At 36.8% G+C, this 13918-nt stretch overlaps 1 protein-coding gene and 1 pseudogene across 1 annotated transcript in view; one reads left to right on the top strand and one right to left on the bottom strand.

Moving 5' to 3' along the window:
• Positions 1-13918, bottom strand: part of MIA2 (MIA SH3 domain ER export factor 2) — a 99397-nt gene that overhangs the window by 44285 nt on the left and 41194 nt on the right. The window contains exons 7-10 of the mRNA XM_052660143.1: positions 11928-12056; positions 6217-6238; positions 6041-6129; positions 741-812 (exon numbers count right to left, since the gene is read on the bottom strand). Of these exons, the coding sequence (XP_052516103.1) occupies positions 741-812; positions 6041-6129; positions 6217-6238; positions 11928-12056 (312 nt within the window). The remainder of the gene's footprint in view (positions 1-740; positions 813-6040; positions 6130-6216; positions 6239-11927; positions 12057-13918) is intronic.
• LOC128067018 (mortality factor 4-like protein 1) lies at positions 7122-8079 on the top strand (annotated as a pseudogene).

Here is a 13918-nt window from a genome sequence, read left to right as displayed (position 1 = left end):
CTATTTTAATATTACTATGCTTTTTTACAACACTTACATCTCTAAATAGTAGCATGACACTCCTATTACAAACCCTCATCCGTCATAACTTAGCTAAATGACAGATTATCACACTTTGCTTCCTTATTATTAGCCAAATCAAACCTGGCTCAGAGAGACCCAACTTTGTATTTCTTCCAAACTGCACATTCAGTGGCATCATGTTGGTACCTTAAAATTGGTCATGGTAGGAGTATTTACACAACAGAACTCAGCAGGTATTACAAATAACGGCTCCTACTTTTTAGATACCAGCACATCATTGTATGTAACATTCTAGTCAGCTCCTAACCCTTTGATGAGGGAAAGGCAAGAACTGCCTCAACTTACATAATTATTATTTCAAACTATTCCTAAATTTATGAAAGTAAATTCTATTTTTCCTTCCTGGAGCAAACTGAGCCAAAAAAAGAATGATTATCTTAATATATTTCCCAGAAATGAAGAATTAAGAGCTTCTATATAACTCTAGATGACAGTCAACCGAATACGCTTCACTCAAAACAAATCATCAACAAAGGCTCAAAATTTTAAAATACCTTATGCTACTTATAACATTTTATTTCTTATATTTAACTTAAATTTCTTTAAGTTTTAATACCCAAGAAATGTGAGTTTTGAGAAGATACATGACTTTTAAAGTTTATGTCATTTAGAAAGAACCTTTCCTTTAACTTTTATAAGTATCTATTTGTTCTTACCTCCAAACTTTGTGCTTCTGTTGACTCCTTCTCATAGCTGGCATCCTTTAAAGATGACTCTAAGCTTTCATACTGAAAGAAAGCAACACTGTAAGTAAAAGTACTATAAATTTTATTCCAAACTATACCTGCCCCCTGACCCACCAATTCCATGAAAAGCAACACTAAAACCTCACTGCAGAAAGACAGCATCATCCACAGCTTCAAATTTACCACAATAATTTATATTATAATATTATTGATACTCAACATGGAAAAATCCGGCATTCAAGAAAACAAGATCTGAGTGAGAATGAAGAGAAAAAATGAAGAGAAAAAGACAGTCTTAGAGGGTTCAAGTAACAGAGTTCTCCTTCAGACAACAAAATAAGTAAGCTTAATATATAAGAGGAACTAAAAGACAATCATTGAGCCAAAGAAAAAGAACTACAAAACGAGCCACACAACCTTTAGAACCAAAAAAGGCAACAGATGAAATTAAGAAGGTTTAAAAGGTGATTGGGCATAGGTGACGGAGAAGGCAATGGCACCCCACTCCAGTACTCTTGCCTGGAAAATCCCATGGACGGACGAGCCTGGTAGGCTGCAGTCCATGGGGTCACTAAGAATCAGACACAACTGAGCGACTTCACTTTCACTTTTCACTTTCCGGCATTGGAGAAGGAAAAGGCAACCCACTCCAGTGTTCTTGCTTGGAGAATCCCAGGGACGGGGGAGCCTGGTGGGCTGCCATCTATGGGGTCGCACAGAGTCGGACACAACTGAAGCAACTTAGCAGCAGCAGCAGCAGGCATAGGTGAAGACAATCAGTAAGATGGAAGCTAGATCAGAAGAAAATATCCAGACTGAAGTGTGAACAAAAAGATAAGAAATCCAGAAAAGAAATAAGAGATATGTGGGATATAGTAAAAAGCTAAAATACAAGTATCTGGAATCCCAGGAAGAGAAGAAAAAACAGCAAAAACAGTATTTGAAAAAGTTATGATCAAGAGAATTCCAAAACAAATAAGACATTAAGCCACAGATTCTGGAACATCATGAAGCCCAGGGATGAATAAGGGAAGACACCACATCCATACAGCTAGTAACACTGTTGAAAATCAAAGATAAAGAGAAAATCATAAAAATAGGCACACAGTTTCTTATAAAGTTATATACTTCCTGCCATATGACCCACCAATTCTAAGATACTTACAGAAGAGAAATAAAAACATATACCCACACACAAAAAAAGGTAAAATGATCATAGCAACTTTTTTCATAATAGCCAAAAGATGGAAATAACCACATTCAGAGGTAAAGGGATAAAAGAAAATGTGGTATGTTGATATAATGCAAATTTACTTTCAAGTTAAAAAAAAAAACTACTATATGCAACCTAGTGAATCTCAAAAATACAGTACTATCTGAAAAAAAGCCAGACACAAAAAAGTATGATTTCATTTACAGAAACTTTAACATAGACAAAAACTAATTTATGGAGATAGAAATATAAACAGTGGTTGCTGGCAGGGGTATGGGACTGAATGAAAATGAGGACAAGGGAAATACAAAGGTGATAGAAATGTTTTATGTATCAATGAGGGAGGTAGATTCCTGGGTGAATACGCCTGTGAAAATAAAAAGAACTGCATATTTAAGAATGTCCATTTAACTACTGAAAACTATACTTCAAGTTTTGAAATTGAAAGAGAAAAATAATTCAAAAAAAGACATAACACTAAATTTCAATAAAACTTATAGCTGACTTTGACCCACAAACAACATGTCAAGAAAAAAAAAGTAAAATGAGGTGTCCCCAAAGTGCTTAAAGAAAATAACTGCCAACTCAGACTTCTATAAAGAACATTATACAAAACAGAGAAATAAAGACATGGTCAGACAAAAACTAAGAGTTATCGACAGTATGTTACAGAAAAAGAGAACAGGAGGTCCTTCTATCCTTTAAGAGGAAAAAAATCACCTCAGAGGGAAGCTGGAAAGGAAGGGAAGAATGAAAAGTAATGGAAAGAATAAATGTGTGGATAAATCCAAATGAATCTTGACTGTCTCAAAGAATAATAAAATTATTTGGGGGTTTATATAAACATAAAGGCAAAATATAATGCAAAAGGCAAAATATAATAGATAAAAGGGGGCAAGTGGAATTAAAGCATTCTAAGATCTTTGCACTATTCATTAAGCAGTATTATAATAGCATAAATTTATATTAGAACTCAATAATTTAAAAATATACACTACAATCTCAAACATAACCATTAAAAAAATAAAATCCATAACTAACAAACCCACTGATGTAGAAAATACTGAATTAGTTTAAAACTGTTTCAATCCAAAAATAGAAGAGAAAAAGGCATGTGGGACAGATGGGTCAAATAGAAAAATAGTTAAGACGGTAGATTTGACCTCTAATAAATTAGAAATTATATTAAATGCAAATGAACTAAATAGTCTAAATAAAAAGATTTTTTAGACGGATTAAAAAAAGAAAAACCTATTTGTATGATGTTCAAATCACTAGCTATGAGGGAAATGCACATTCAAACCTCACTGAACAACACTATAAAGTCAACCATACTTCAATAAAATTTAAAAAAACAAACACTTCATTGAGACAACACTTCACATCTGTTAGTATGGATATAATCAAAAAGACATAATAACAAGTATTGGGAAAGATGTAGAGAAAATGGAACACTCACAAGCTGCTGGTGGAAATATAAACTAGCACGGCCACTGTGAAACACAATACGGCAGTTCTTCAAAAAGTTAAATATAGATCCAACAGTTCTACTCCTAGGTATATACCCAAAATAACTTAAAATGTATATTCACACAAAAATTTGTACAAGAATGTCCATAGCAGCATCATTTATAACAGCCAAAAAGTACAATAACCCAAATGACCATCAATTGAAAAATGGATATGTCAATTGTGGTAAGGAATATTACTTGGCAAAAAAAGATATATACAGCATTGATATTTACTACAACATGGATGAGTCTTGGAAACATTATGTTAGGTTTAAAAAGCTAGTCACAACGAAGCACATGTTATATATATCATTCCATTTATGTGAAATGGAATCCAGAGTTGGCAAGTATAGAAACAGAAAGTGGGTAAGCGGTCTAGAGTTCGGGAATAGGGGAGATTGGGTGAAGGGTGACAGCTAAGAGGTGCAGGGCTCCTTTAGGGTGTACAAAGTATGTTCAAAAACATTTTGTTTTTGTATTTTTTTGGTTAGTAAATAAACTAAAAGTATACTAAATATACTAAAGTATACTAAAATATACTAATTATATAAATATTCATTTGTATAATTTAAATTGGTGAACAGTATAGTATGTGAGTTATATCCCAACAGAGCTGTTTAAAAAACTACTATAATAGTTTCAAAACCCTCAGATACCAGGGAATAAATCTAAGAAAAGATGTGCAAGACCTCAACACAAAAATGTATAAACAACACTGAGAATTTTAAAAAGGCATAATTAGAGGGATATACCATGGTCCATCAATAAATACTCAACATTATAAAAATGTAAATTCTTTTCAAAGTAATCTATATAGTCAATGTAATCCCAAATTCCTAGCAGGCTATGTGCATGTATAAACTGATGAAGTGATTGAAAATTTATATGAAAAGACACAATCTCGAAAAAGAAGTCTGGTGATTTACACTGTCAGATAGCAAGACAAGCTAGGTAGCTTTTAAAAAGCATGGTATTGGTGCAAAGATATAGACATATATGCTGCTGCTGCTGCTAAGTTGCTTCAGTCGTGTCCGACTCTGTGCGACCCCAGAGACAGCAGCCCACCAAGCTGCCTCGTCCCTGGGATTCTCCAGGCAAGAATACAGAAGTGGGTTGCTATTTCCTTCGCCAATGCATGAAAGTAAAAAGTGAAAGTGAAGTCCCTCAGTTGTTGTCCGACTCCTAGTGACCCCGTGGACTGCAGCCTACCAGGCTCCTCCATCCATGGGATTTTCCAGGCAAGAGTACTGGAGTGGGGTGCCATTGCCTTCTCTGATATAAATATATATGTGTGTATAGATGCATATAAAATAGACCAACAGAACAGAAAATATTATAAAAACAGACTCAGATATACACAGTCGCAAGATTTAAGACAACAACACTATAGGGGAAAGATGGCCTTTTAATCAATGGTACTCGTATATTCAGCAGCCATATGAAAAATATGAAATACTAACCACTAAATCATACATCAGAGACGCAATTCTAGATGGATTAGAGACTGAGTAATTTGGGGTTGAACTGAGTTTCGCCTCAATATGTGTTTGTTGAAGCCCGAATACGTCAAAATGTGACTGTATTTGAAGACAGGCTTTTCAAAGGGCATTAAGTTAAAATCAGCCCGTAGTATTAAGATAGGCTCCCATCCAGTCTGACTGGTACCCTTACAAGTGAAGGAAATTTGGACACAGAGAGACATCAGAAACGCGCACCTGCACAGAGAAAAGACAATGAGAAGAGGCTAAGAGGCTGGCGGTTATGTCAAGACGACAGGCCTCAGCACAAACCACACCAGTCACCACCTTGATCCTGGACTTCGAACCTCCAGAACCGTGAAAAACTTAATTTTTATGTAAGTCATCCAGTCCGTGGTATTGTGTTATAACAGTCCTATCAAACTAATAAAAAGACTAAGTAAGAAAAGTAAAAAAAAAAATAGTTTCTGAAAGATAACACAGATGAATATCTTCATATTCTTGAGTAGGCCAAAAAAAAGAAAAAATTTTAAGTAGGAAACAAACAGCAGTCATCATAAAGAAAAGATTGACAAATTAGACTGTTACAAATAAGAACTTCTGCTTACCAAGACACCACTTGAAATATAAAGGCAAACCACCGAGTAGAAGATATTTGTAATACATATATCTGACAAAGGACTTGTATCCAAAATATAGGAAAAATATATATACCAAAAGGAAAAAGATAACCAAAGATTTTCAAAAGATAAAAGATAATTTTTAAAATGTGAAAAAAAATTAACTGGGCAACATGAAACAAAAAGGATATATCCAAATGGTCAATAAAACATCAAAGGGTGCTCAACCTCATCAGTCTGGGAAACAAAAACCGAAATCACAATGAGACATCACTATGCACCAATCACAATGGTTACAATTTAGACTGGTTATATGAAAGCAACTGAAGTCTCATACTTTGCAAACAAAGCATTAATAATCTTAAACTTACACAAAAATACCTGCACTGTAAAGTAAGGATCCTAGAGGATCCTAACATGAATGTCAACATTTTCAAAAATGTCTTACCTCCTTTTGAACAATGCTAAATTTTTCAAGCAGTTTACATTTTTCTTCAATCAGTGTAGAAAGTTCTACAGCAAGCTTTTTCTCTCTCCCTAAAAAAGAGTTAACGTTATCATGTTTTTAAGTTTATTTAATTACAAACAACAATGATGTGATCTAAAATAGAAAAAAGAGCTTACCCACATAAATCCGGCTTCTAACCTGAAACAAATTTTTAACAAAAATTACATTAAAACAAACATACATTCAGGCAAATATAACTTATTTAACTGCTACTGACAACTTAAAGTGTTTCTTATTACTTTTAGTATAAACATAAGCTACCCAAAAAGTGTTCTATTTCCATTGAGAAAATAATGCTACATATTAAGTCCCCCCATTGAAGATTCACATTTATTAGCATAATAAAGGCTCTGAAATAACTCTACCTTAAAAATACCTGTTTCATTTCATTTAGCCCACTGCTCCTCAAACATATTTGACCCCAAAACAAACTACTTAAAGAAGCCCCTATCATCTCCCCTAGTACTAATATCTAAAATAACACAATTTGAAAAATGTTACCATGGGGCCATGGATCTGCTGACTATAAAGTAAAAAAACTTTTTTCTTCTTTAACCTCTCTTTCAAACAATGAAGGGAAAATTTCAATTTATAAGAGGGTCAGGCTTAGGACTAAAAACAATGGGGACATGCCTGCTCCCCCTTCACTGCCCAAATGGCCCACAAGGGCCAGAATAAACAAGTGCTGCCGCTGCTGCTGCTGCTGCTGCTAAGTCACTTCAGTCGTGTCCAACTCTGTGCGACCCCACAGACAGCAGCCCACCAGGCTCCCCCTCCCTGGGATACTCGAGGCAAGAACACTGGAGTGGGTTGCCATTTCAGTACTGAGAAAAAAAAGCAATGGGGACTTAGATAATCTACACAAGATATACAAGAATAAAATTAAATGAAACAAGATTTAAAAGTCAAGGTACAGTATAATTAGTTAGATGAGGAACAACTAGTGAACTGAAACAGATTCAGAAACTATCTCAAAAAGTAACAGGAGGAGAAGGAGACGGCGGCGATGAATCTCTTATAAATGGTGCCAAAGCAGGACCCGAAGCCTTAATTCCAGGAGGTGAGAGAGTGCTGTGCTTTCATGGGCCTCTTCTTTATGAAGCAAAGTGTGTAAAAGTTGCCATAAAGGATAAACAAGTAAAATACTTTATACATTACAGGGGTTGGAATAAAAATTGGGGTGAATGGGTTCCAGAAAGCAGAGTACTCAAGTACGTGGATACCAATGTGCAGAAACAACGAGAACTTCAAAAAAGCCAATCAAAAGCAGTATGCAGAGGGGAAGATGTGAGGGCCTGCCCCTGGAAAGAAGACTGCTGGGCTGCAGCAGAAAAACGCTGACGTGAAAACAAAAAGAACAAACAGAAGACATCTGGAAATGGAGCTGGTGGCAGCACTGGGGAGACACCTCAGCCTCCCTGCAAGAAAAGGGCTCGAGTAGATCCTACTGTTGAAAACCAGGAAACATTCATGAGCAGAGCTGAAGTTAAAGATTCCTCAGGAACTGAAACCATGGCTTGTTGATGACTGGGACTTAATTACTCAGCAAAAACAGCTCTTTTCTCTTCCTGCCAAGAAGAATGTGGATTCCATTTTAGAGGATTATGCAAATTACAAGAAATCTCGAGGAAACACAGACCAGATAATAAGGAGTATGCAGTCAATGAGGTTGTGGCTGGGAAAAAGGAGTACCTCCGTGTGAGGCTGGGCACTCAATGCTCTACGAATCTGAGGCGCCGCAGTACGCCGAGATCCTTGCGGACCACCCTGATGCACCCAGGTGTACGGAGCGCCACGTCTCCTGAGACTGTAAGAATTGGAGCAATGTTGGCCTATACACCTCTGGATGAAAACAGCATTGCCTTATTACTGAATTATCTTCACAGTTTCCTAAAATACCCAGCAAAGAACTCCGCAACTCTGTTTCGTGCCAGCCATTATGAAGCGGCTCCCCTGAGGACCATCGGAAAGCCGTGTGAGGCACCTGCACCCACCCACATTTGATCTCTATGAACACCTCTTTGTTTCTTAGTCCTTCTCTTGTACAAACAATGTACTTTGGAAATGTTCGTGCATAACAAAATTGATGTCTGTTTTCTGTTTGATTTTAAACAGAGAAAATAAAAGGAGTTACAGCTCCTTTTTTCTTTCCTTTTTTTCATTTCAACGTTGCTGCCAGTGTATTCAGTGATGGACAAGAGAGAGACATACTGTAGAGTGTTTTATTGCTTAGTTGACAAAGCTGCTTTTGAACACTGGTGGTTTCTATTCCTCTGACACTACGCACCTTTATAATATGTGTTAACGCTATATGACACAAATGCTCTGATTCCTAGTGCCAAAGGCTCAATTCAGTGTACATAACTGAAAACACTCATCCATTTGTGCTCCCCTTTTTTTTATGGTGCTTAAAGTAAAGAGCCCATCCTTTGTGAGTTATCCATCCATATTGTTCTCTAGGCATTTTATCTTTGCTCAATTGCTGAAGAACGGTGGCTTGTTTCATGGTTTTTGTATTTGTGTCTAATGCACGTTTTAACATGATAGACTCAATGCATTGTGTAGCTACAGTTTTCTGGAAAAGTTAATCTTTTAGAAATTATTTTTCAGATCTTCAATAAACTTTTTCTTTAAAATTAAAAAAAAAAAAGTAACAGTAAACCATTTTAAAAAAATGGAGAAAATATTGTTAAAGAGATAGGGAAGTGAGAAGAGCCAACATCTTAAACAGCAATAGTCCCAAAGAGAAGAAAAAAAAAACATGTATAATGCAGAAAAAACTTCTCAGAATTAAAAAATATAAAAGATTTCATATTTAAATATTTAAGATAATTCAAAGAAGAAATAAGAAAACAGTCAAGCCTAAACAAATTATATTGAAATAAGGATATCAAAAGCCTCTTACAAATGAATAAGAATCACACTGACAAGAGACCTTTCAATAAGTAACATTAGATATAAAAAGACAAGGAAGTAAAGGATTTTAAAGTATTAACAGGATGAAAATTTAGACCCAGAATGCTTAACTCAAACAAATTGCTGTTCCAGCATAAGAACTTAATTCAAACATCCTCAAGCATACAAAAGTTTTACCATACAAAGACCAATACTAAACACAATATAGAAAGAAGTATCCAAATATGAGAAGAATTAAATCCAGGAGACCCTACAAGAGATACATCAATTATTGATGATCAAATATCTTGGTAATATTTATTGTTGTCTTCAAGGATGGAGAAGGGGTGGAGAGGAAAGTAAAAAGAAAAGAGAAATATTTTTAGAACTAAAATTCAAGATTATACCAACATGAAAGTAGTCTGGAAAGTGAAAGAGACCAAGGGATGTGAGAGTATGCTAAATAAGGTTCTTGTCTTCTCACTAGGAAAATTTACTTTATGAATGCAGAAAGAACTGAAAAGAAATATATAAAAAGTGGAATACATTAATAAAGTATGCTAGGAGAAAGTGGTCCAAATACATCAGTAATCAATAATCATAACATGTAGATACAGTAAACTCAGTGAAAACACAGAGATTTTTTGGATTAAATATTGTTAAAAATTCATACAGAACTGAATCACTTTGCTGTATGCCTGAAATTAACACAACATAGTAAATCAACTATACTCCAATAAAATAGAGAAATCCGTAGAGTACATACATTAAGTAAAAGACCACAGAAAGACTGGAAAATATAAGGATGGAAAAAGACACAATAAATATTACCAGAAAGAAAACTGGTCTAGCTGTATTAACATCAGATAAGAAACTTAAGACAAAAGCATCAGTAGAGTTACAGAGGGTCACTAAATATTGACTAAACAGTTAACCCACCAAGAAGAGATATAGCAATTCTAAACATATACCCACCTAAAACAATATTCTCAAAGTACGTAAAGAAAGAATTGAAAAAACTATAGAAAGTAACTGATAAATCCATCATGACAGTGGAATTCAGCCAACTTCTCTCTATTCTTGATAATGAAGGAAACAACAACAAAAAGAGCAAGAATATGTGATACATGAATTATCAAATTAGTCAGTTAGCAAGACTGACTTAATAATGGATGGATATGGAATGATACACATGTACTTGTTTTCAATAATACTCCGTGGAATAGAAAAAAGAGCACAGAAAAGGTCTACATCCACGTGGCACTCTCATACACAGCATGGCAGAAAAATGGGAAAAGGAAAGACTATTCAATAAACAAAGCCGGGAAAAAGGTTATTTGAGGGGTAGGGTGAGGAGGATGGGGAATTACAGACTCGCTACCCTACACCAACCAGAAAATTAACTCAAAATGGATCAAGCACTTCTGTGCTAAATGGAAATTGTTTTCATTAAGAATTTCTACTCATCAGAAAACATCTTAAGAACAATGAAAAGATGTTTCATACTGGGACATCTGTAATAGACATAATCAACAAGGATATCATCAAGAATACATAAGGAGGGGATGGGAAGAAGGCTGAAGAGGGAGGAGATATATGTGTACTTATAACTGATTCACTTTGCTATACAGCAGAAACCAACACAACAGTGTAAAGCAATCAAACTCCAATTTTAAAAAGTTTTTTTAAAGAATACATAAGAAATTCCTACAAATGAAAAGAACAAACTACTCAAAATAAAAAGGGGCATAAGATATAAACAAAATATTTCCCTGAAGAACAAATACATATGGCCAGTAAATAAAGTTTTCAATCTCCTTAGTGATCAAAGAATACATCAGAACCATGGTAAGATACCATTCAAATGGCAAAAATAAAGAATTTCAACGATAATAACTGTTGGAAAGGACAGAGATCAAATGGATCTCTAGGACCTCTTATATATTGCTGTTGGGAGTATAAACTAGTACAGACAACTGGAAAAGAATTTAGCATTAGCTTTTAAAAGTAGAACCTCCAGCATGCACTACACCAAGTAAATCTCAGACCCAGTATATTCCCAAGAGAAACTTACAAATACACAATAGGAGACAAGTATAAGAATTTATACAGCAGCATGATTTGTAATAGAAAAAACCTGGAAACAACTCAAAGGCCCAAGACCATAAAAAATATAAATTAACTGTAGTATATTCTCTCGATGTAATATTAAAACAATCAAAATGAACCAAAAATATGGATGAATCTTAGCAAAATAGGATGGAGTAAAAAAGTTCCAAACCATGATATTTGGCATGAAACTAAGCAAAATTACTATACTTCGGAAGGATATATGTATTTAATACATGAGACCAAGATAAATTTTTTTTGAGGCATTGGAATATCAACACAGGATCTTGAACAGGATTACCTCTACTTCAGGGAGGCAGGGGGATGAAATGAGGAGGATCATCTAAATATAAGTGACGGTCAACGTCTTTGATTCCAGTTGGGTGGTTTAATCACAGATGTTTAGTAGACTCTTAAAAATAAACACCACCCCAAATAATAAGTAAGAAATAAAGGCAGGGTTTTAGTATTAGTATGGAATACTCATGTAAAGGAATTTTTTAAAATTTCAGCACTTTAAAAAATTCCTCTAGGGATTTCTCTGGCAGTCCAGTGGTTAAGACTCCACGCTTCCACTGCAGGGGAGCATAGGTTCTATCCCTGGTCAGGGAACTAAGATCCTGCATGCGGCATGGTGCAGTCGAAAAATGAAATTAAAAAAAATTCCTTAAAATCTATACTCAGTTTCTAGCAGCCACACATTAACACAAGTAGCCCACAAAATGATAACCTGTTTCCTTAAAACAAAAGATACATTTCTCATATTACTTATTCAACATGAAGACTGAATGTTCTCTTAGTATACCTAGCATTGATTACTTACCGACCGAAAACTTCTCCATAAAAACAAGAGAACAGCAAAAAATCCAACAATAGTTGCACATATCACCAATTCCCATGGAAAACCATACAAATTGGATTGTCTCATATCTTCAGGCAATGCTGCCACAGCCTTCAAGACAAAGAAAATTAACTTGTTAAAAAGTTTTGATTACAACACACCAGATCTTCAGCACCTTTATCATGGTGTTCCCAGCCCCTAGAACTATGATGAAAATGTTTGTTAAGTCACTCGGTCTACAGCATTTTTGTTAGAGCAGCCCTGTCAGACTAAGACATAAACATAAATACAAGTTTACATGTAAACACTAACAAAACCTGTATCATAAAATTATCTGTTATTAACCACTATCACCAAGAGATGAAGGAAAACAGTAGGGTGAAATGTAATGATTTTTAAACCAGAGTTCTACAGAGATGCCTGAAAGTGAGAGTAAGAGGCGAGAAGGCCAAAGAAAGAAGCTGAATCCGATGCTCTTATCCTGATTCAATCAGTTTAGGTTTTTTCCATAGAGTATGGTGAAGTCGCTCAGTCGTGTCCAACTCTTTGAGACCCCATGGACTGTAGCCTACCAGGCTCCTCAGTCCATGGGATTTTCCAGGCAAGAACACTGGAGTGGGTTGCCATTTCCTTCTCCAGGGGATCTTCCTGACCCCAGGGATCAAACCTGGGTCTTCGGCATTGTAGGCAGACGCTTTACCGTCTGAGCTAAGAGCATTATTTCTTAAAAGAAACCGCAGAATTAGAATCCCAATTCCCCGTCCAGGCTTAGATGTCCTTTCAAGCAACGCGAAGTTTCAGCACTTAAAAGGAACTGATTTCACAGGATCAGTCCTCAAGTTTCTCACAGTCGGGGAAACCACGTGTCACCAAAATAAATAACATGACCGAAAGGCTAATTCATTTTAGAAAATTCACCTTTCTAAAGTCCTGCTAAGCATAAGCAAATGCTCTCTTCACCTTCCGGATCTCCAGGTCTCCCTACACCGCATCAGAACCCGCCCAAGCACCCTAGGACCTAGCTACTGCCCTGGACACAGGCCGCAGCCCCCCGGCAGCTGAGAACTGGCTTCAGGACCTCCGACCACTGCGGCTCAGACCCCCAGAGTCTGCAGCTTCCTTCCCCGGGAGGCACCCGCGACCCCTGGGCCAAGTAACCCTGATCGCGCCTGGACTCACCCAGCGAAGCTTTGCCAGGACCAGCCCCAGGTACGGCTGAGGGGCACTCCCGGGCCCCGCCATAGCGCCAAGGCTGCTCTGGCAAGCAGAGCCGTATCCAGGGCCTGCCCGAACCACAACAAATGAACAGAACACGCAGCGTTCGGTCCGGAACCCAAACCTGCACCGGGCAACCGGATCAGACCACTGCGGAGCCAGCTACAGGGGGGTGCTGGAGATGAATGGCGCCGCCGTGCCTCGAGCACCCAGAGGTTTAAACCCACCCGGGCGAGTCTGCGATCTGCACTCTCCTTGCCACCCTACCCCGCGGTTTGCTTTATTGGCTTCCATGTAAGATTTATCTAGGCCCGGGGGGGAGTGGGGGGGGGGGAATGGATCTGCTGCTTTATTAAAGTTTAAGAACTACTGATGAAACCATGGCTTTAGAATCTGAATCCCTCTACCATACCTCTATGGCTCCCTTCTCTTATCTGTAATGGGAATAATGCTGTTTAAACATGGAGGGCAGATGTTCAATAGAGGTAACTGTTTCTACTATTCCTCTTTCAAGGAGCATGATACTATAATCACTGCCTTTCCACATTACTTCTTTCCCTAGCAAGTCTTCAGCACAAAACAGCTGAAGGCTTTTGCAGCTGCTTCTGTATTTTACCTTACTCGGGGTCAATTCATCTTCACTGTCATCGAATGAGGTTATTTTTTGTTACCAGGCCCCACATATCAGTCAATCACATAAAAAGATAAAAGGGGACTTCCCTAATGGTTGAATGGTGAAGAATCTGTCTGCCAATGCC

Source organism: Budorcas taxicolor, chromosome 21, assembly GCF_023091745.1.
Source record: "Budorcas taxicolor isolate Tak-1 chromosome 21, Takin1.1, whole genome shotgun sequence".
NCBI lineage: Eukaryota > Metazoa > Chordata > Mammalia > Artiodactyla > Bovidae > Budorcas > Budorcas taxicolor.
The sequence above is the reverse complement of the archived record's forward strand: the minus strand, read 5'-3'. Positions and strand labels throughout refer to the sequence as shown.